Here is a 24,022-nt window from a genome sequence, read left to right as displayed (position 1 = left end):
CGTAGAATGCCATTCGGATTGTGTAACGCCCTAGCCACTTTCCAACGTTGCATGGTTAGTATCTTTTCATAATACGTCGAGAAACATAATTGAAGTTTTTATGGATGGTTTCACGGTATATGGCAACTCCTTTCAAGAGTGTTTGACCAATCTCACCAAAATTTTAAAAAGATGCATTGAAACAAATTTGGTTCTAAATTTTGAAAAATGTCATTTTATGGTGAGTCAAGGTCTCATTTTGGGTCAAATTGTATCAAAGAAAGGAATTGAGGTAGATAAGGCAAAAATCGATGTTATTCAAAGCTTACCCGACTTGTGTTCGGGAAGTTCGTTCTTTTTTAGGTCATGCCGGATTCTACCGAAGGTTCGTCAAGGATTTTTCAAAGATAACAAGACCAATGTGCCAACTCTTGAAAAAGGAGGTTGATTTCGAGTTCAATGAGGAGTGCAAAGAAGCTTTTAACAAGCTCAAAGAGTTGCTTACATCCGCTCCCATCATGCAAGCACCAAATTGGGATCTCCCCTTTGAGATCATGTGTGATGCAAGCAACTATGCGATAGGCGTCGTTTTGGGTCAAAAGAATGGGAGGGCCTCCCACGTGATCTATTATGCATCAAGGACACTAGAAAATGCTCAAAGCAACTACTCTACCACGGAGAAGGAGCTATTGGCCATAGTGTTTGCCTTGGAGAAATTTAGACAATACCTACTTGGTACCAAGGTCATAGTGTATTCGGATCACCCAGCACTTAAGTACTTGATGACGAAGAAAGATGCAAAGCCTAGACTCATCTAGTGGATTTTATTGTTACAAGAATTTGATTTGGAAATCCGGGACAAGAGCGGATGCGAGAACCTTGTTGCCGATCATCTAAGCCGGATCACTTCAAATGAAACTCCTCTCCCGTTGCGGGACGAGTTTCCGGATGAACATCTCTTTTTCCTCACTCAATATACTCCTTGGTATGCCGATATCGTTAACTTTTTGGTCACAAAGAGGTATCCCGACACATCACGTGCTAAAAAAGACAAGTTGAAAAATGATGCAAACTACTATGTGTGGGATGAACCTTATTTGTGGAAACATTGTCCCGATGAAATCATTAGGCGACATGTACCCCAACAAGAGCACCAATCTATTTTGCAATTATGTCATGAATTTTCTTGTGGGGGACACTTCGGACCTAGCCGAACCTTGAGAAAGGGTCTTAAATGTGGACTATTTTGGCCGACCATGTCAGGCGACTGTTACTTGTTTTGCAAAAGTTGTGAACGGTGCCAAATGACGGGAAACATTTCACAAAAGAACTAAATGCCCCAAAATCCAATCCTTGTTTGTGAAATTTTTGACGTATGGGGGATTGATTTCATGGGCCCATTTCCCGTCTCATTTGGCAACGTTTATATTTTGCTCGCATTTGACTATGTTTCCAAATGGGTTGAGGCCAAAGTCACAAGATCAGACGATGCCAAAACAGTTATCGAATTTTTGAAGTCTAATGTTTTTGTAAGGTTTGGTGTACCTAGGGCATTGATTAGTGATCGAGGGACGCATTTTTGTAACAAGATGATGGAGGCCTTGCAAAAAAAGTACAACGTGACCCATCGTGTCTCCACCGCCTACCACCCTCAAACGAATGGTCAAGCGGAGGTTTCAAATCGTGAAGTGAAGTCTATTCTTGAGAAAACAGTGAATCTGACAAGGAAAGATTAGAGTTTGAGGCTTGACGATGCCTTATGGGCCTATCGGGCCGCTTATAAGACCCCGATAGGAATGTCGCCCTTCAGATTGGTTTTTGGAAAACCATGTCATCTTCCCGTCGAATTAGAGCACCGCGCATTTTGGGCGGTCAAGCAATGCAACTTCAACATTGACGAGGCGGGAAGGCATAGGAAACTTCAACTCCAAGAGCTAGAAGAATTGAGAAACGACTCCTATGAAAACACAAGGATTTATAAGGAGAAAACGAAGCTCTTCCACGACAACTCCATCACCCAGAAGCATTTTGAACCAGGGCATAGGGTCTTACTATACCATTCACGATTGAAGTTATTTCCCGGCAAGCTAAGGTCAAGATGGATTGGACCTTTTGTTGTGATAAAGACCTTTGACCATGGGGCGGTAGAAATTCAAAGTGAAAAGACGGGACAAATTTTCAAAGTCAATGGGCACCGGTTGGAACCATTCTATGAAGGTTTCAGTGCTAATGCTCTTCAAATCATCCATTTGGATGTCCCGATGTGTTGAAGCAATCCCGGAAGACATCTCGCCAAAGACGTTAAAGAAGGGCATTTTTGGAAAGCAATGTGCTTTCACCTTTTTCAAATCCAAATAAATCATTTTACAAAGCGTTTTTTGGGATTTAAAATTTTTTTTTTGAAAGGTTTCACCATTCATTCCTCGTTTTACTCCAAATTTTGTCAAATTTTTGAAATCGGGCCTTACGTGAATCGTTTTGGCTTAAAAATCAAGTTTTTATGGAAAATATTTTTTGTTGAAGTGCAGGAATGCCCCGCGGCCCGCGTCGCTTGGAAGCATAAAGATTGCGCGGCCCGCGTAGACTAAAGCTCAACTATCATTCAGCACCCGCGGCCAGCCCGCAGCCCAAGCAGTACCCGTGTGAAAGATCAGGGAGTTCAGCCCGGAGTTCTACCAGTCGAAATCTCGTGAAACCAACGCCATTCTTAACCATTTTTCATCCTCTATAAACCCTACCCAAATTTCGGTCCGATCTGTGGCCGGAATTCCGGGCGCCACCACCACTCACCACCATCTTTTTTCGCGTTTTCTGGCCAACTCCGACCACCATTGGAGATTCCGAGCACGGGGTTTTGTTTCTCTCCTCGAGGGCCTTCTAACCATACCAATCTTTCCGCAAAAACTCACAAAAAAATTTCCGTCTAATTTTGGGTGCTGCCACTCTAGAAACCAGAAAGTCATCTTGAAGCTCGTTTGCGGGGTTGTTTTAGCGATTAAAGCACTAATTCATCCCGGGTCTAAGAAATTGGGTAATTTCATTCCTTTAACTTGATTATTTACATCCCAATTTCCCATTTGTTGTTGGTATTGTGTGCCTTTGTTGTGGCTCGAAAGTTATTATTGGTAAAATTTTGTCCCGAGTAAATGTCTAAACGTGCAAAAACAGGGACGGGAGCTACTTCCTCTAAAGGAGGGTTGAAAGGAAAATACAAGGATCCCCCGTTTCGTTTGTTGAATCGCGAGGACCACAAAACATATGATTTTCTCGTCTCGAATAAGCGTCAAGTCAAGTCAACAAAATTCCTCCATAGGGAATCTTTTGCTAGTCTTGGGGTACTCGATGGAGTCCAAGCGTTATTTAACAACATCGGGTGGGGTCAATTCCTCTATAATCGCGCCGCCACCTATGTTGAACCCACCTTGGAATTTTTTGCCACATTCAATCCCGAGGAGGAAGCCCCAACCGTCACCTTCCAAATGCTCGGTGAGAAATGATCCCTACCGCATCGGGTCGTGAACGCCCTGATGAGCACTCCAGTGGACAAGCTATATTACCATCAAGACCCATGGCCCGGAAACTTCAATGAGCATCACTTTTGGCAGCAAATTACCAACGAGCCACAATATTCATCATCTTCGTCAAAGGCCTCCTCCATAATTCACCCATGTTTGCGCCTAGCGCATCGAGTTCTCGCATGCACCATTTTTTCCCGCTCCGAAGTGGGACAAATTTCAAAGGCGGAATTATTTTTTCTTTGGTGCATGACTCGTGAGAATGGTCCGCGGCCGGATTTTGCCTACTTTTTCTTCACCAAATGTTACAACCTCACAACTATGGACAAATGAGACATTTTCGTTGGGGGATTGATCAGCCTCATTGCATCTCGGCCACCATTTCAGCTTCATCTCTCTACTCTTCTATTTGAGAAGGCTTCTGGACCCTCTAGCCTTGACAGCCATGCACTTCGCCGAATGCAACTCATCCGGGATTCGGTCATCGGTCCCATGTGGATTCTTGGCAACCAAACATACCTCATTCTCCCCCATAAGTATATAGGGAGTTTTGAGCCAACCGATCCCGAATAATGGATCATTCCATCAGACTACCCTCCTCCTATAGATGATGAGGATGACCAGTTTCAGCCTCCACAGCAATACGCCGAGATTCAATTTCAACCGCAGCAGCAGGGGGGACAAGAAGTCCCATCATATTTCCCCCCTACGTTCTTTGAACAATTCGCCACAATGCTCTCCACGGTGCAGCGCATCGATACCCAAACGTAAGAGAACACCCGGGCCATCCAGGATGTGGTGACCCATGTTGATCGGTTGGAGCAGTCCTTCCCGCCGACTTCCTGCCAGGTCAAAGATATGTGGGACTACCACTATCGCCACAGACATTTCCCGCCACCCGACCCTCCGATTTAGGTCCTTTCTGCCCTTTCCTTAAGCATTGAGGACAATGCTTGTTCTTAAGCTTGGGGTGGGGCATTTCTCTTTCTTTTTAAATTTTCATGCATTTTTCTTTAGTTAGGTTGCATAACATATTAGTTTAAGTTAATTTTCATTCATTTTTTTCATTTGTATAAAATTCCAAAAAGATTTTATTTTCTTCTTTTTCACCTTTTATATTTTTGCATAACATTTAGCTTAAGGCATTAGCATTCATGCATTTTTGTTGTCTATTTATTCTCACCTCCTTGGAAACCATGGAACAGGTTCACAGTTATTATATCATTATTGGTCAAGGGTCTTGTTGTTATCTCACCCATCGAACCGGGACCATTGGCTGCAGTTTGGGATTTCATACTTGGGATCAGATGCTGGAAGCTTAAATGGGTAAATGATCATGGTCAGGTAGTTTCATGAAGAATCATGCATACAATACTAACAATTGTAGGATATACTATAGCAATGGATGTTCTTAGCCTTGCGGTCACTACCGCCGAGAGGATCACACTTGATCATGTTTGAACTGTTAGGATGAAGCACTGGTGTTTGTCCCCGAGTAGAATCCATATCCGGTCTCTTTACATCACCATATCTTTTTGCGATTTTCTTTGAATTTTAGAGAGTCTTTTAGTCCACATTTGGAAATTTTCATCATCTTTGAAAAACCACAAGTTTGAAAAGGAGCTTACATTACATCTTTATGCTCCACGCATGGTCATTTTCACACTTAGGCCATTCGGATTATATCATTACCCTTTTGATTCCACTTACACACTTTTGGGAACCAAATTTTGAGTCAAAGGGTTTTCTTGTTAAAATTTTGGATTGTTAATACATTACCTTCAAGTATGGTAAAAAAAAAAAACAAAAACAAAAAAAAATGGCATGCAAGTTTTCAGCTACAACTATCTTAGATAAGTGGCCGGTTCAATTATTGAACAAATTTTCCAACACCTTGGTCACCCGGCGTTTGATATTCATTTGTATAGGCCTGTTTTATTGTATATAGATCGAGTTGTTCTTCGCAAATTGGTGATGTTAGGGAGACTGTCGAGTTGGATACTACGGGAGGTTTGGGCCAACGCCAAGTGAGCCGATTCCTACAAAGGTGCCCGAGCGATTAAACCTAGTCACACATGAGAGAAACCGGCAGACGTGAGATCAGAGTGTGCACTTAAAGAAGAGCTCCACCCGAGCCCATCCAGTTGCTTTCTCTCTACTACAGATGTTCTTCATTGTATACATGTTCCATTGAGACTCCGACTGACCATCCCTCCTTATTCACGTAGAGGAGTTGTCATGGCTGTGGTTTATGGTCCCATTGTCATCAGATGAAAAATACGTGAGGTAATAGAAGAATCAATTCTAACCATGTTGACTAATGGTGATCGGGTTCCGCGGTTCTATCCATTCTTTTTATTTTCCTTAGGATAGTTCATCACGAGTTCATTTTAGTCTTGTCTTACTTAAGGGCAAGTAAGGTTTAAGCTTGGGGTGATTTGATAGCTTCATTTTATTTACTTCTTTTTATAGTTTTTTTAGCACATTTCATTCGCATTTTAGTTAATTTCCATGCATATTTTCCTTTTTGTTATTTTATGACCATTTCGGGTACTTTCTAGTATCTTGAGCATTATTGTAGATTTTCTTGGAGACTAGCAGAGCGGGACTCTTGGGAGGCGATTGGGCTTGAAGGGAAATGCGGATTTCATGCTTGATGGCTCTAGAGTTGACTGATGGAGTGGCCTTGTCAATTGCTTGAAGGCGTGGAAGTGTTGAACTTTAAATTTGAAAGGCACGGGAGAATTCTTGAGTGTGCAAGATCGATGTTTAGGAGTTTGCGGAAGTTTTGAGTGATGTGGAGAGACAAATTGGGCTCTAATTGAAGAAATATTGAAGAAAAATGGGCTAGAAGCTGATTGGTTTCGAACTAGGCCAATGGATTAGCTGTGGGGGCCCAAGACTTGAAGAAGCCCAAAAATTCTGTCGCAGTCACGCGGCCCGCGTGGATTTCTGACAAGGGAAATTTTGGGATTTTACCTAGAGCTCTATATTGGAAAGGTTGGTGTGCCTCTTCAGCCTTATCTTGGAGGTCCGAGTTTGACACTTTCTCTTTGGGGTTTGGAGCACTATTGAAGGCCAAGAACACCTCAAGAAGATCTTCTTTTCACATCTTGATTATTGTAAAATGTTTGGTACAATCTTCTCTAACTTTATTTCTTTGAGTTTAGCCATGCTTGGCTAAACTAATCTTGGTTGACTTTTTGTTGAATCCTTTGAACTTTTATTGAATGTTGAAGAATCCATGAATTTGTTCTTAAATCTTTATGGAAATGTTTTGTGTTTTAACATATTATCACTACTAGTATGTTTTTATTCGTGAGTTTAAATGTGTTTGTGGTGATTAGTTGACTAATTTCTTGATTAAGTAAAGGATCCTCAAATTAGCAAGCAACAAATGATTTTTGTGTTGTTTTTGCTTCACACAATCATAAAAACATTTTCTCCAACATGGTAGTGAAAGCAATTGACTCCTATCGGATTTGGTGACTTTTTGGTTCTTAATGCTAGTTGACTTTCACTAATTACATGCTATTTGGAATTAGTGACTTTGACTAAAGAAATTGTTATGAGCTTCTCTAGCCATTTCAACAATTAAGAAAAGTCTAGGTAATCTCAAGCTCCTTGGATTACTATAGCCAAATTAATGATTTAAATCAAAGTAGTGCACCATTGGATTCTAATGATATGTTCATCAAAAGTCAAAGTAAGGAAACTTTAAGTCAACCATCTCTTACTTACTAATTTTACATCAAACCCTTATTTTTGTTGAAATTGTCTATTTAAATCATAGTTAATTCTAGTTTGTTTCAAGTATTTCAAAACACTAAAACCCACCATTTTATTTTTATTGTTATTTTAAAAGTATTTTTACAAAGAAATTTTTCATAGAGTTATAAATTGAACCAATCTTCGTGGATTCGATCCCTTTACCACTATACGCTATTTTAGTGTGTAATAATTAGGGTTATTAATTTTGTTGGCCTCGACAACCACCACTAATCTAAGTGGGGGAGAATTGTAACATCCCAAGTCAGAATCAAGAGTTCCATGGAGTAAAGTGTAAATTAAGTCAGGGACTTGACGAGTAGGTCCTCTTACTCGCCGAGTCGGAGCGGGATTTTGTCACAGGTTAACTGGCCAACTCGCCGAGTCAGAAATGGACTCGATGTGTTGGTGCTGAAGGGAGAAACCCCTAATTTTGGGAGTTGTGCCCTATATAAAGCACATTATAGCCACCCTCAGTCTCTTTACTGCCCATTTGAGTTCCAGAAACCCTAATTAGTGTGTGTGAGCCTCCATTGTTAAAGTTTGAGCTTGGAAGAAGAATTTAAGAGGAGATAGTTAGAAGATCAAGGGGCTAGCATCGGGAGATCATTGTAGATCCAGAATCTACTCCTTCTTGGGCACATTTCTAAGGTAACAAGTCGTTACCTTGAGTTTTCTCCTTCTAGATCCATTCTTGGTTGTTGTTTTGGGAATTTTAGCTTGATTGGAATCCATTTCGGGTTTAGAGGTTAGATCTGAAGTTGCAACTTCAGATCTAGGTTAATAGTGTGCCATGGAAGCTTAAAGCATCAGCCATGGGGCTTGATTTAGAGTATCTTTGTCCCAAAACCTCCTTTGTAGCTTGATTGGAGCTTGTTGGGCCTTGCATGCACGTAAAGTTGGAAACTTTACATGTGAATCTGGCCCTAGGAGTCCAGATCTATGTATTGGAAGCAATGATATGGCCTGAAATTGTCGGAATGAAGATGTCCCGTTTGGACTCGGCGAGTTGGAAGAACAACTTGGCGAGTCTGTTGAAGATTGCCTTGGACTCGGCGATTCTGGTCGTGGAACCCAAACCTTTTTTGGTTAAGCCTCGAATCGGTGAGTCGAGGGACGACTCGGTGAGTTAAACAGGATGGGACTTTGATATTGTTGGACTTGACGAGTCTTGGGGCGACTCGGCGAGTTGAGTCGTATTATGGGAGTTTCTGAGTAAAGGAACTCGACGAGTAGACGGGTTGACTCGGCGAGTAGGGTCAACCAGGAAGGTTGACTTTGACTGAGGACTTTAACGTTGACCAAGGGTTGACCAGTTTGATTTCCAAGGGTATTTTGGTAATTATTGGTATTTATTTGGATTTGGTTATTTGGTAGTGTTCAGTGGTGGAGTTTGTGTCAGTGGTCGGAGCAGTGTGATCATACCTCTTCAATCTGCCATAGCAGGTGAGTTATCCTCACTATATCAACAGGGTCTAAGGCACCAAGGCTAGACCTTTATCGGATGGAAATTCGGGTAGTTGTTGTTATGTTATTTCTTTGCTATGTCTGCATCCTGGTAGTTAGGATGGTACGTGTTAGAGACCTGGTTAAGGTCGGTATCCTAATATATAGGATGATGCTATACTAGTGACCGGTTAGGTCGATATCCTGGTTAGGATGTTGCTATGTTATGTGATATATTGGATCGGTTTGATTAGTTGTGAGATGTTATATGACTATATGTTTATGTGCACATGATTGTTGGACTGGGTTTGGGTTGAGGCGGGTCCTGCTTTGTGCTGTAGGCCAACATACATAGGGCGGACCGGTTAAACCGAAGGCCCGACGAGCATTCCGGATAGGCAGAAGGCCCCAAGAGGGCAGACCAGACGTGCCGAGGCTCGGAGGGTGGACCAGACATACTGAAGGCCCAGTGCGAGCGGACCAGTCATACTGTAGACTCAGAGAGTGGACCAGGTGGACTGAAGGCCCGGTGCGGGCGGACCAGTCATATTGTAGACTCGGAGAGAGAAAGGACCGGGTGGACTGAAGGCCTGGTGCAGGCGGACCAGTCACACTGTAGACTCGATATGCATGGTCGTTCTGTTTATGATATGATATGAGATGTGTGTGGTATTGTGGTTGGTATTTTGGGGGTAACTCACTAAGCTTTCGGGCTTACAGTTTCAATGTATTGTTTCAGGTACTTCAGGAGATCATGGTAAGGCGAAGGCGTGATCGTACTGCTCCTCAGTTTTATGTTGATGTTTCTGGGATACTCTGATAATAAATGAACTAAAAACCTTTTTGTAATAACTTAATGGATATGGGTTGATTTTGAAAATTTTAAATTGGTTGTAAATTTTCACGGTGTTACATAAAGATCATTCAAAGAGAAATAACCGAAAATTTGCTGAGTCTTTATCATAAGGCTGACATTTCTCCATTCATTTCGAAGACCCATGATAAAAGTGAGATTGAATTCCATTGTTGACCTTATTACACCATATCTGTTACACTTGAAGATGAGCTCATTCATGCGATCATAATTAGACTCAATTGATTCACATTCCGTCTGCTTAAACTCTCCTAACTCCAACAGACATTTCTTGACTGAACTTATCTTAGTTTTCTCGCTTCCTTGATATTTCTCCTTTAGTGTATCCCAAATCTCCTTTGAAGTTTTACAGCTACGCACATAATTGTATACGATTGGTGGAAGAGCACCACAAAGTTCTCGCATACATTTTTTTCATTTTTCAATAATCTCTCAACCTGTTCTTGGACATTTTGATTATTAGAAGATGTTCCAATATTTGAACAGCAGGAGGTGGACAAACATCATCGATTATGCATTTCCAGAGCTCTTCATCAATCCCATTAAGATAGTCCCCCATACGATCAACCCATTGATCGTAGAACTCAGGAATTAACATTTGAATCTTAGTTGAAGAACCGAGAAGATGAGAGTAAGACGTCATAGTGTTCATGTTAAAGTTTGCCATTGTTGTACGGATGGTTTTTGAAGAAAGCTTCAAAAGTTGAGATCTAACCATGAAAACTATCAGAAATTGACAACGATTACTTGAATCAAACAACAAAACGCGGAATCGAATCAAAACAGAAGATCTATAAAGATTTCCAGGTTCAAAAGAGCGGAAAATTCTGAATCTGGAATGAGACTCAAAATACTTTTGAAACCAAAAGAAAATCAGATCGTAAACTGTTTGATTCCTGCCCTGATACCAAATATAGTTGTTGTTTTATCAAGTAAGAAATACAAGATCAGAGTTACGAAAGATAGATGAGCACAAGATCTAAATAACGTCTGTTTGGCTCGATTAAGCTTTTTGAAGTATAAAGAAATGTGAATTACGAAGTTACTCTCTAACTCTAGTACTCATCCCATATATACGGGGATCAAGAAAGCATACAAAAAATATAAGGGACTAAAAACACTTAAGTTTCGAAACATAATGCCTTTATAATAAGCAACTTCATAAACACGCTTCGACACAAAAACTGACTAAGACACATTTCGACACCTCACAACGTTTTCGAACTCTAGAGTAATAATTGACAAACTTCTAGTAAATCCGATTATATTAGGTAGTATGTGTAATTTGTACAAAACTTTTTAAAATTTACAAATTAGGTGATCGGTAAACTTGTATAAGACTTTTAAATGTTTTGAGATTAAATTTACTATTTATATTTTGTAAATTTACAATTTTAACTATTTTGTGATTGAGAAAACTATGAAAATAAACAGGAAAAAAAGTAAGTTGTATAAATTTAGGCATACTTATATATAGAGACGACGTGTCATTTCTATATGTGCATCTATATGAACGCCATATTGTCTCTATAGGTTCATCTGCAACAATGATATGTTCTTGCAACAAGTTGTGATATGTTAACGACATGTCGAGGCTATAGATATATCTATGGAGACACGTCGTCTCTAAAGTTTTATCTATGGAGAGACATGTCGTCTCTTCATACTTTGATTTTTTATTCAACTGGGGACATATAGCGACGAACAAATAGAAACGATATTTCGTCTCTAAAGGTAACCTATTGCAACGATATTTATACCGACGACAAAAAAATATTTATTGTGACGAGGGTATAAAGACGAACGTTGTATGGATGAATTTCGATTGCCGCCATCAATAGGGACGACTATAGAGACATCAATAGGGACGATTATAGAGACAACAAATGTCATCCCTATAAGTCCCCCTTTCTTGTAGTATCTCTATAATTACTTTTATTTGTGTTTAAAATTTATGTGTTCGTTTATTAGTTATTTGGGTTCATAAGTTTATACCTGATGTTGAAGTTTTGAACTTCATTCCTTTTGGGTTTATTTAGTATTTTTTTTTTGTTTGAGAAATTAAATTTATTTTTACTTTTTATGCTTATAAATGTTTTTACCCAATAAAATTATGACAAGTGTCATTATTCCATATTTTTTTAACTAACTCATTAAAGCTATATTAAGAATATATATTAAATAAAACTAAATTGAATGATGATTTTGTCATAATTTTAATGGATAGAAATAATTATAGACATAAAAGATATGAGATAATTTAATTTCTCTTTTGGTTTTTCTATTTCGATTTTATCCGGTTTTGTCAGATATTCAGCTTGTAGTTTTGGATTTGCTTAAGGGTTGCTAATAAGAAATCTTAAATATTACTAAAAGAGAAACCTTATGACATCATCTTAAATAATCTGGACCATTGGTTGCATTTCAATCTTATTTTTTCACCCTTAGATCAAATTGTTGACATCATCTTCTCTATATGGAATGTATTTAATTCCAATAAATGTTTTCCAATCGTCAATCAATAACTTACATTCATTGAAATGGAATGTATTTAATTCCAATAAAAGTTTTCCATATTTTACATCTTGAATTTTCAGTTATGAAGATTTTAATATGGTCAATTTTAAAAACATATTATTAACAAACCATTTCAATCAAGCCTTAATATCAACCATTAATATAAATCCGTTTATATTAGTTAACCATTAATATAAATCTTTTTTATTAGGAAATCATTAATACCGAAAAATCATATTCAAATTATCACATACATATACGATTCATCATTGAATCTGCGACTCACATTTATTTTCAATCGTTTCTTTTCTTCAAACTTTCTCCTACAACATCGTTAATATTGCTTATAACTCCCATCATCATTCTCTGCTATAAACATTCGCTCTTGTGCACTAGAAGGTCAGTACTTTCTTTCGCTTTTTATATTATTTTCGATTATTTTTTGTTCCCATATCAAATGTATGTATTCATGTATTTCGATTTTCTTTGTCACAAATTACATGAAATCAGTTAACTATTTTTCTGAAACTTTTCAAATAAACATGAAAAGATATTAGGTACCTTTAACAAAACAAAAATTAACTATATTGGGAACTAACATTAATTACGAAAATGTTACTTTTATATATTAGAGATAATTATGATTTTTTTTTTAGTTTTTATGTCATAAGAATCCGGTTAATTTTGGCATGATTGTAAAATATCATTGAAATTATTATGTTTTTGTATATCATATCAACCCACTTTTTTATCTTTATATAATAACAATAAAATTTATTAATTTACACAACAAATATAAAAATTTCAAATTTTGTAATATTATTATACCTTACAAAATACAACTTCCTCCAAAATAAATTTTCGCCAGTAATTTCATCCATAATTTCAACAAATTTAAATTTGTATTTTCTTTATATAAATTTTTTTAATGATCCTGATTTTTTTTCCTCCAAAAATATATCAAACATTTACGTCTTAGATAATGCTGCCCTATTATAATTGTTATTTTCCAAAAAATATATCCGTTTAATGAGGAATTTGATGTAAGAAAGGAAGTGAATGTTAATTAAAATGAGATATATATTCCATAATTATTACATGAGTTTATTAAAAAAAATTAATATCAAGGTGTAAACATTAAGCATTTTTAAAGTGAAATTTTAAAATACATAGAAACGATGATGTTGTACAATGAAATATAAAATTGAATAGACTGAAAAAAAAACACTATTAAAGCAGTCAATCTTGAAAATAACATAGTTATGAAAAAATATAAAGTAAGATAAAAATTATAAGATATTAGGAGATTTGTAAAAAGTACATTTAGTAAAAGCGTTACTGTTATTAGAAAAAATAAGACCGTTAAGATTAGTGAAAATACAATATATAAACTAAATTATCACAATAGTAATGAAATGTCATTATTTGATATTTCATGTAATTGAAAGATATATCAAATTACATTGATGATATACTAAAATTATTCAAAGTTGCGCCACAACTAATACAAAGTTATTGCGAACATCAAATAAATAAGAACAAACATAAAAGCTAGCATTTATATTCATAATCAATTTAAAATAAATCAATCATGATTTAGAAAAGAATCTCCATTGATGATATACTAAAATTAAATGTATATAACATTTAACATTTTATAAATTATATTACATAACTTTATTTGAATAAATGAAATAGTTGTCAATATTTAATGCAATAGAAAAAACGGTATATTGGTTGTCAATATATGTTTAAATTAGGTAACATTATTATGCAAGGAGCGTCTAATTAAAATACTTATAAATATATAAATATCATAACTATATGAGACGAGGAAAGTCGTTCAACTAATAAAACAAAAAATAATGTCTATAAAGAGATCTTTCAATGATTATATATATTTATCGTTTTCAATGTATTTTCTACACATTTCAATAATATCAATAACCATATTTTTTTTATAATCATTATACAATATCTATAAACGATTATATGTTTTTTTACACGTTTCCCGCATTTAACGGGGGTTATAATGTAGTTTTAAATATGAGAAAATTGAAACAAAAAACTTATTCGATTAAACCCAATTTAAATATAAAAAAATTTGAAAAAAAAAAATAATTCAAGTAAACCCACGTTGATTTGATGTACTTGGAGTACTAAATCTAATCGGATTTGTTCACCTGTGTGTGGACGTACTGCGTACATTAACAAAGCTACATATTCCACGTTATTTTTGCAATGTAGGCCATTCTAAATTAATTTTTCTTTTTTTTTATTGGCAAATTTTATTAAGGCCCCAATTAGAAATTGACTAGAAGGGAAACTAACAAACAATATGAATATTCTTTTCTGGTTGTGAACGAAATAAATTAATTTCTACATTAATTCTTTCTTTTCTGGTTGTGAATGAAATAAATTCGTTCATGTGTGGGACCCCATAAACGAGAAACATTGTACCATGCGAACGTAGTACTCTAACAAAAGTCAATCTTGAATTATCTTAGGATATTTAGTAAAACTTCAAATTAGGTCCCTATGGTTTGATAAATAATGTAGACACTGAAATTCAAAAAGTTTTCAAGCATTTATATTCCAAAATCTAAAATGTCTTATAGTTTTATTCCTAAAAAGCTTGATTCGATCAGGAAAAACTTGAAATATCAGTTTTGTTTGTTTAATGTCTTTTTAAAATTATTTTAATACTTTAAATTAATCCTTTCATATTTTTTGCATAACCACAAAAAAAAATTAAATAAAAAAAAAAATAACATTTGATACAAGTTTGAAAGCTTTGGACCATATGTACAGTTTTTAGCAAACCGTAGGTACCAATTTTGCACTTTTACTCTAAAATATTTTAAGAAACTTGGCTATATAAGTAGGTTTGATGATTCATATTCCAGATATTCAGTGGTCCAAAACGTAATCAACTTTTAAAAACTTATATCTTTTCTGTTCCTCATAAAATTACAATGGGGTCTTCTTTGGTCTCAATCAACATTTTAGTGACAAAGTTGAAGGAAGAGATATTTTCGAACACCAAAAATCACCATCTTCAGTCATTTGTTTCACCATCTGCATATGACACTGCTTGGTTAGCTATGATTCCTCACACATTGGAACACAATAGCCCTCTGTTTAAGGGTTGCCTTGAATGGTTACTCGAGAACCAAAACAAAGAAGGATATTGGGGAGAATCCATTAATGGTCTTCCCACCATTGATACTCTTCCGGCTACTCTTACTTCCATGGCTGTGCTCCGAAAATGGGGTACGGGAATTCATAACATAGAAAACGGTATGTGTCACAATGACTAATTATATAATGTCATAATGATAGAACATTGAAATTTGCGACTTGTTTCAACATGCATCCATGCATATACATAAACAAAAAAAGTAGATATATGAGATCAATGACTTAAAATTCAGTTACTCCCCTCGTCTACGTATTTTTATAAACACCATGCATTGTTTCATATTAAGTTATTATAATATGTAGTTCATCAAACATGCAATAGATTCTGGACCCATTACGTTTCTTGTTCATATGTCTTGTAGTACAAAAAGGTTTGTAAATTATTAATTTTTTATTACATAACTAAATTGTTTCCCACCTGGTATTTAATTTGTAGGTTTGAAATTTATACATGCAAACACTGAGAATATGCTTCATCATCACCATCATGATCTTCCTAGATGGTTCTTCATTGTGTTCCCCGCAACCATAGAACTTGCTGGATCATTTGGTCTTGACCTTATGTTCTCTGATGACGCAAAATCAATCATTTCTCAGATATACCATGTCAGGAAACAAATTTTCGGCATGTAAGCATACGTTCAATTCACCTTAATTTGCTAACTGTAAGTGTAAGTGAAATACTGATGAATGGAAGTTTTAGGGAAGAGATGGTTGATAAATGGCAATACCCTCCATTGATGGCATACTTAGAGACATTTCAAATGACAGAACGTAATGTTGATGAAGAAACTATAATCAAACATTTGAGTGAAGATGGGTCACTTTTTCAATCACCCTCGGCTACTGCACAGGCGTACCTTTCTACCCGAAACCAAAAGTGTCTTGACTATCTGATTTCACTTGTTCAAAAGTATCCCAACGGAGGTACGTATAACTACAGATTCACTTGTTTAAGTAAAAACTTTGGTTGGTTTACTTGTTGATTTTCACTGGGGAAAATGACTTAAAAGCCCAACAAAGTTTCCAAACTATTCAAAAAATCTCAATCATGTTTTTTCTGTTCAAAAAAACCCAACGAACTTAACTTTTTGTCTAAAAAGTCCAACAAAGTTTCAAACCGTTCAAAAAATCCCAATTTTGTTTTGTTTAAGTTCATTGGGTTTTTTTTAACAGTTAAAACATGATTGTAGTTTTTTAAACGTTTTGGAAACTTTGTTGGTCTAACAAGTTAATTTCCCGATAGGATAATAAGCCACGTCATCTATTTATCTTATTTGACTTTAAGGAAAATGTAACTTAGTTGGGCTTTTTAGACAAAATTTTAAATTTGCTGGGTTTTTTTAGACAGACAAAACATGATTGGGGTTTTTTGAACAGTTTGAAAACTTTGTTGGACTTTTAAGTCATTTTCCCATTTTTATTGTATACGACAGTTCCTGAAAAGTATCCAATGGATGAAGAGCTAGTTGAGCTCAGCATGGTTGATCAAGTGCAGAAGCTAGGCTTATCTGAGTATTTTACGGAGGAGATTGACAACATCCTTAGAAAAGTTTACAGGTGATCGATATATCTCTTTTACATGGGTTACATGCATGATACGTTTTCGTTAATGTTAATTTGCTTAACTTCCTCATGTAAAATTTGTTGTTCAGAAGTTACATGGATCAAGAATCACCACAAGATAACAAGATATTTATAGCAACAAAATTATATAAGGATTCCTTAGCTTTTCGACTTTTTCGAATGCATGGGTATAATATATCTCCAAGTAAGTATCTATAGGTTATGGTCCATACCTTCTTTCCACCATTTTCAACATAAACCACGTTCACTGTGCTAAAATCTGCCCTCATAACAAAGCTAATTAAAGAATTGTTATGCATGCTGTCGAGTAGGATATATATATATATATATATATATATATATATATATATATATATATATATATATATATATATATATATATATATATATATATGTGTGTATGTGCCTATGTGTGTGAGCGCCCTCATGTGTATTTAATAATGTAAATATAAGGGGCTTGTCATATCGGATGTCAGATTGTTGTCGGCTATTATTAAGAGAGAGACTGATCCTATTCATGTCTTACGTTAGGACTTTAAGACCACACACCTATCCAACTGATCTACAATAATTTTGAAAGTAAATAACCAAGAGAAAAAATACAAAGTATTGTTGGGTTTGATTTAATTCAATGTCATTATCTCATTTGTTTTAAAAATCTAAAGAGAATGACATGGGAGAAACAACATATAATTTCGTGGTGCATATCTTTTTTAAGTTAAAAAGCAGTACAATGTTGATTTGACATAAAGTTCAACATTTACTAATTTTGAAAATTGAAAAGAAAATTGTGAATTATTTTTTTTAAACCGCAGAAAATTCTATAAATAAAAAAAACATAGCAAAAAGTTAGAAAAAAACACATTACAATAGAATTGTAGCAGAAGGAGGTTTATGAGCCAATCAGTCCAGTTAAGTTTAGTTTTCTTATATCTGTTGGAAATCCAAAAAAAAAATCATCTCAACAACCTCATCAAAAATCATGGATTTCCTATGAGTGACCAAACGTTGGAGTTTCTAAAATTCCATAAACACCAAAAAGTAGAAAAACTAACTGCTTCAAAAGCTTTTCTCTGTCCACCCACCCTTAAAGAGGACCGAACTAACTGCTTCAAAAGTCTTTCTTTGTCCACCCACCCCTAAAGAGGACCGAATTAACCATGCCAAGAAAAAAGATTAGTAATGGTGAAATGATGAGGTTGAACATCCCATCATATAACAATATGATTCCATATATCAATCAACTCTCTGCATCCTATAGAAATTTGAATTATTTATGCATCCAAATTATTAGTATACCTGGATTTGAGTTTTTTAGTTGTTTCGACTTTTCTTCGTTATGTTTGATATTTTTATTGAATTATTATTATTGTTATTATTATTATTATTATTATTATTATTATTATTATTATTATTAGTCGTCGTTTTATTATAAAATTAAATAACAGTATTAAAAATATATTTTAAAGTAAATTACCAGATTTCCTTTTTCTTAAAACAACAATTGAAATGATCCATATTGTATCGATAATTTATAATCATTGATTTCTACAATATATAGAATGTAGTCGTGCGAAACAAAATCACAAACAAACACACATAATTTTTTGTAGCCTCAAAATGAGAGTCGAATGGTTGAAGAGTATAATTCTACAACGGATGACAATGGATCAAAGTATGACTCATAGAAAATCCCGCTATAATCCGAGACTAACCTTCCAAGTGGACGCCGGTGTGATTAACTTGGGAAAAACAATACAAACTAGGTGGGGAACCCCTGCGTTGTGGGGGTCGGATGCGACAAGTCTTTCAGTAAAATTGAAATATGAACAAAATAACTTTACATTTTAAGAATAACTTTTAAAAAAAATTAAATTCAAATTTTTTACATATTCATTTTCACTATAAGATATAAAAAGTTTTGTTTTGTTTATATATATTTGTTTTAAAAAACAAAAATTGCACTTTAAGAGGGATTTGAACACAAAATGACCGGGAAACCGGAACTATTCCCAACACGTATCCGCATAAAATATGGGTAGTGACATAAAATGACTTAAATAGGGATTTGAACATAAACACATAAACAAATGACCATTCTTGCCAAAAGTCACATAAGTTTACTATTCCTAAAAGAGTGTTCTCCTTTAATATATATATATATATATATATATATATATATATATATATATATATATATATATATATATATATATAATAAAACCTTTTTTTAAGTGGTATAAATATATTAAAAATGTTTTTTTAAAACACAAAATAACATTTTTTTTAAAACAATGCAATATATATATATATATATATATATATATATATATATATATATATATATATATATATATATATATATATATATATATATATGGTTTGGATCTTTAAAGGAATCAAAAAATAATGAAGACTGTTAAGACAAGTCTCCACAACCCACTTCGTCAAGAACACAAACGTTAAACCTAATATTTAGATGTGATGTGTTTGCATGCGATACAAGTCTGTCTGTATGACGTAATACGACACGAGGATATAATCACGTGCGATAACGTAATACGACACAAGGATATAATCATGCCTGTCTGTATGACATAATATTTTTTTAGAGGTGAGCAAAATCGAACCCAAAAACTAAAAAACAGATAAAACCCGACAAAACCAAAATCGAAAAATCGAAATCGAAGCATAAACCGATGGCTTGGGTTTAGAATTTTCAAAAACCGAAATTTTCGGTTTGGATTCGGCTTTTGGGTTTGATAAAACCAAAAGAAACCGAACCGAACCGAATTTCATATATTATATGTATTCTGTGAGTTATATATGTATATATACGTTGTCCTTGGGGTATAAACAGAATCTGAAGCATGGTCTAGTGGTTAACGCGTTGGGCAATTGTAGGAAATGGTGCGAGTTCCAAACTTGTTAACCTCATTTTTCTAGATTTACTTTGACAGCGAGTAAAATATATCCAACATTGCACCATTACTGAAAGTTAACCATTATATAGTTTATGAGTTGAGGTGGACTAAAAAATAAGTTTGAGATTTAGTTTGAACTATAATACCAAAACCAAACCCATTGGTTTGGGTTTAAATTTTCAGAAACCAATCTTTATGGTTTGGGTTCGGTTTTAGGTCAAAAACGACCCAAATACAATGATGCACAACCCTAATATTATTTCCTTTTGATTTAATACATGGGTTTCACTTGATTTGTACCTTAACTTTATTTCAGGGACTTTTTGTTGGTTCTTATATGATAATGAAATATTGGATCATTTGGAAAACAACAGTATACAGTTCACAAGCTTATTGTATAATGTTTACAAGGCCACAGATCTTATGTTCTTTGAAGAAAGTGAAGTAGATGAGGCCAGGTCATTTTCTAAAAAAGTCCTTCAAAGAATCTCGGCCACGAAAAACATAGTCATCAATGATACAGTTGTCATGCTTCCCAATATATCCAAAATGGTAACCCCTCCCTCCCTCCCTCGATATTATATATATTGATAATTTGCATAAATAATTTGTGAGAGTTTTATTATTCATTTTGGGTTGCTACATATTTTAGAGCAAAATGTAAAATAAGTCTTTCTAAAAATAACGATTTAGTTTTTGGTTATTGCCGATTCCTCTCCATAATTTTTAATCTAATAATTTTCTAACATTTACAATTTTTAAGTTAAATTATTGGTATTTTATAAGTTGACATTTCAATCCCTTACTATATTTTAAAGTTAGGTTTTTAGTCTCATACATAACTTTTTTTGTAGTTTTTGTTTTTGTTAATCTTATTTTTTATTTAAACGTTATAAACTTTTATGTTGCAAACTTTATTTTGATATGTTTGTAGTCCACTTGATATGGTATAATTGTCATTGTGCTATGAACTCTTGACATTTGTAAATAACAATCTATATACGAATTGCAAAAAAGTTACCATGCGTATTAAAGTTATGTTTTTGGTCCCTCAAATAACTTTTTATAGTTTTCATTTTAAGTAATTGAAAACAAGTTATCCGCCGCAACGTGCAGGATGACTTGAATGGTAGTTTGTGTAAATTTTATAAGTTTTCATACTTTCGTAGATTGAGGAAGAGCTAAGTATACCATGGATTGCAAGACTTGATCATCTTGATCATAGGATGTGGATTGAACAAAACAATGAAGGGCCTCTATGGGTTGGAAAGGCCTCCTTTTATAGGTTATCATGCATACATAATTTCAAGCTTATGCAATTGGCTGTCGAAAATTACGCATTTCGACAATTAATCTACCAAAATGAACTTGCCGAATTAAAAAGGTAAAACCATTAATTCCTTTCGGTATGTTTTATTAATTCCAAAAGTATAGCACATTGGATAAACATCAATAATTTGTACACGAATAGTTCCCCTCATTTAGTTACTTATTTTTTATTCAAGTTTACTTCACTATACGTTTCGTTCATGGTGAATATGGTACAAACTTTGACACCCACTATTTTCTATAATTTTTGTTTTATCATAGTTTATTTATTTTTGTAGGTGGTCCAAGAAGTGGGGGCTTACTGAAATGGGATTTGGCCGGGAGAAAACGGTGTATTGTTATTTTTCTGTTGCAGCCAGCACTTGTTTACCTCATGATTCTATTATACGGATGCTTGTTGCAAAAAGTGCCATAGTGATTACAGTTGCAGATGACTTTTTTGATATGATAGGCAATCTCGAAGAATTACACATCTTGATTGATGCGATTCGTAGGTAGCATATACTCGTACTTCCATATTTCTTGATCATTGTGCTTCCATTCTAGGTCTTCTTGAGGATTATTGTTGTCTTTTTCATTGGTAAAAGTTATATATTTTTATGTTTAAATGATAGATGGGATGGTAAAGGCTTAAGTGGACCAAGCAAGGTTATTTTCGATGTGTTGGATGATCTTGTGAGAGATACTACCGAAACCTTGGTCCTTCAAGGAAACATTGATGTAATTGAAGATTTTAGAGACCTAGTAAGTGTATTAAAAGTTGAAAATATAATTTTCCAAGGATTATTATCCTTATAGAAACACTCTAGTAAATTTTCCATTTATCTATTTGAAGTGGCGGGAGACATTCAATTCGTGGTTGACTGAAACTACATGGGGAAAGAACGGTTACATACCTTCAGTGAATGAATACCTGGAAATCGGCATGATCTCCATTGCTACACATATCTTGGTCCTAACTTCTTCATGTTTCTTAAATTCAAGCTTACCACAGTTCAAAGTCAAGCCTCAAAAGTATGAAAACATCACACGGTCACTTATGGCTACTACTCGGTTGCTCAATGACATTGAAAGCTACAAGGTCATCACTTAAAACCACTTACCTTAGTACTCATTTTGATATAAATGAAACGAGTTAACTACTTTCTTTCATAGTACATATTCATTGACATAAATTTTGAAGCAGAAGGAACAAGAAGAAGGAAAAATGAACCTTGTGTTGCTTCATTTGAAAGAAAACCCAGATGCAAGCATGGATGATTCAATTTCTTTTGTGAAAACGTTTCTCGAGGGGAAGCGGAAAGAGTTGCTTAAACATGTTTTTACAGAGGATGACAGTAATTTTCCAAAACAATGGAAATCCCTTCACTTATCATGCTTCAAGGCATTTCAAATGTTATTTAATTCTAGCAACCTATATGATTCAGATGCAGATCTACAATTAGACATAGAGAAAGCAATTTACATTCCTCCAAAACGTGAACTTCCCAAATATTTGAAGCCCCAAACAACCATGCATCCATTTCCACAAAAACGGAACTTAATGATCACTGGTGAATATTTTCAAACCCCAGCTCGACGCTTTGTTCATGGTTTTGTGGGCATTAAGTGTCATCAGCTTCCCACGAAGTCCATGAGAAATGTCATCTATGAAGTGTTAAGTCCGCCGATGTTTATATCGTGTTTCATTTAAAGAAAATATATGATCCATAATATCCCATACGCTACTAAAGATCGCAACATCAAAGAACTACAGGCAAAAATGTGATATTACTACGTACGATGGAGATGATAACCATATATGATAAATTATTTAAATTTGATTGATAATTATACATGTAAAAGCTTGTTTGTGAGTCATTTTTCTACATGTAAAAGCTTGTTTTATAGAATATGTATTTGGATTTTTTTTGTCCATCATTGTTGTACAACGTATCTTGTCATCTTTTTTCAAAAAAACACTATTTTTTGGATAAGTAAAGTGAATGTAAAAATATATGATTCCATTCGCCAGTGGACGGTTTGGCATTGATGTTTCTTGAGCATCAAAAACTAAACAAATTGATTCAAAACGCTAGAGAGAAGCTAATAAGCTAGCAGGGCCGGTCTATTGGTTTTTCGTGCCCCGGGTGAAAGAGACTCGATAATGCCCCTATATATATATATATATATATATATATATATATATATATATATATATATATATATATATATACACACCAAACCCATACACAACATAATTTATAAACAAAAATACTAATAAAGTTTTTATTTAGAGACAATTTTTATTTAGACCTTTTAAAACATAGTGACCGAAAAAAATTAACAGATTTGAAGTTGGATGATACAGAGTAATTTATAAACTTGACTCAAAAAGTAAAAAAAAAAATGGCCGCAAATCCTAATCCTATTAGCTTAAACAGAATACAGTAATCCCATTAACAAAAAACCAAACAAAATAGCCCAAATACTTTTGTTTTTTCAACTCCATATCTATATTTAAACTATTAGTCGAAGACTAATTTCTAAAAGTATTCCAATCCTATTAAACTAAAAACCAAGCGAAGTGGAAAAACATTGAACAACCATTATAAAATAACATTTTTAACGGCAATGACTTGTACAAATAGATGATCAAAATGCACTTGAAATTGCATTTATATAGTTGAGATAACACCTACTAGCAGAAGAGCTCAGCAAGATTACAAGCAACACCTAAGTCCACTTGAAATTGAAAATACCATCTTCAGGGGCAAAATTGTCCAACTTGGATCAAAAGTACATTCCAGTCGGCAACTCTAGATAAAGTCCCCAACCAAACTCATATCAAGGGCAAAATCGTCGGGTTTAAGCTATAATAATAAAATACAAAAATCATAACA

General features: G+C 34.6%; 1 protein-coding gene across 1 annotated transcript; it reads left to right on the top strand.

Moving 5' to 3' along the window:
* The first annotated feature begins 15,028 nt into the window (after nucleotides 1-15,028).
* LOC111901004 (S-linalool synthase) lies at nucleotides 15,029-23,065 on the top strand. The gene is made up of 11 exons (XM_023896871.2): nucleotides 15,029-15,399; nucleotides 15,737-15,929; nucleotides 16,004-16,227; nucleotides 16,737-16,860; nucleotides 16,956-17,071; nucleotides 20,128-20,363; nucleotides 20,981-21,195; nucleotides 21,419-21,634; nucleotides 21,755-21,884; nucleotides 21,976-22,221; nucleotides 22,327-23,065. Exons 1-11 carry the CDS (start codon nucleotides 15,075-15,077, stop codon nucleotides 22,831-22,833), a joined length of 2,532 nt encoding a protein of 843 aa, XP_023752639.1. The 5' UTR covers nucleotides 15,029-15,074; the 3' UTR covers nucleotides 22,834-23,065.
* The last annotated feature ends 957 nt before the right edge of the window (nucleotides 23,066-24,022 follow it).

Source organism: Lactuca sativa, chromosome 1 (genome assembly GCF_002870075.4).
Source record: "Lactuca sativa cultivar Salinas chromosome 1, Lsat_Salinas_v11, whole genome shotgun sequence".
NCBI classification, from domain to species: Eukaryota; Viridiplantae; Streptophyta; class Magnoliopsida; order Asterales; family Asteraceae; genus Lactuca; species Lactuca sativa.
The sequence above is the reverse complement of the archived record's forward strand: the minus strand, read 5'-3'. Positions and strand labels throughout refer to the sequence as shown.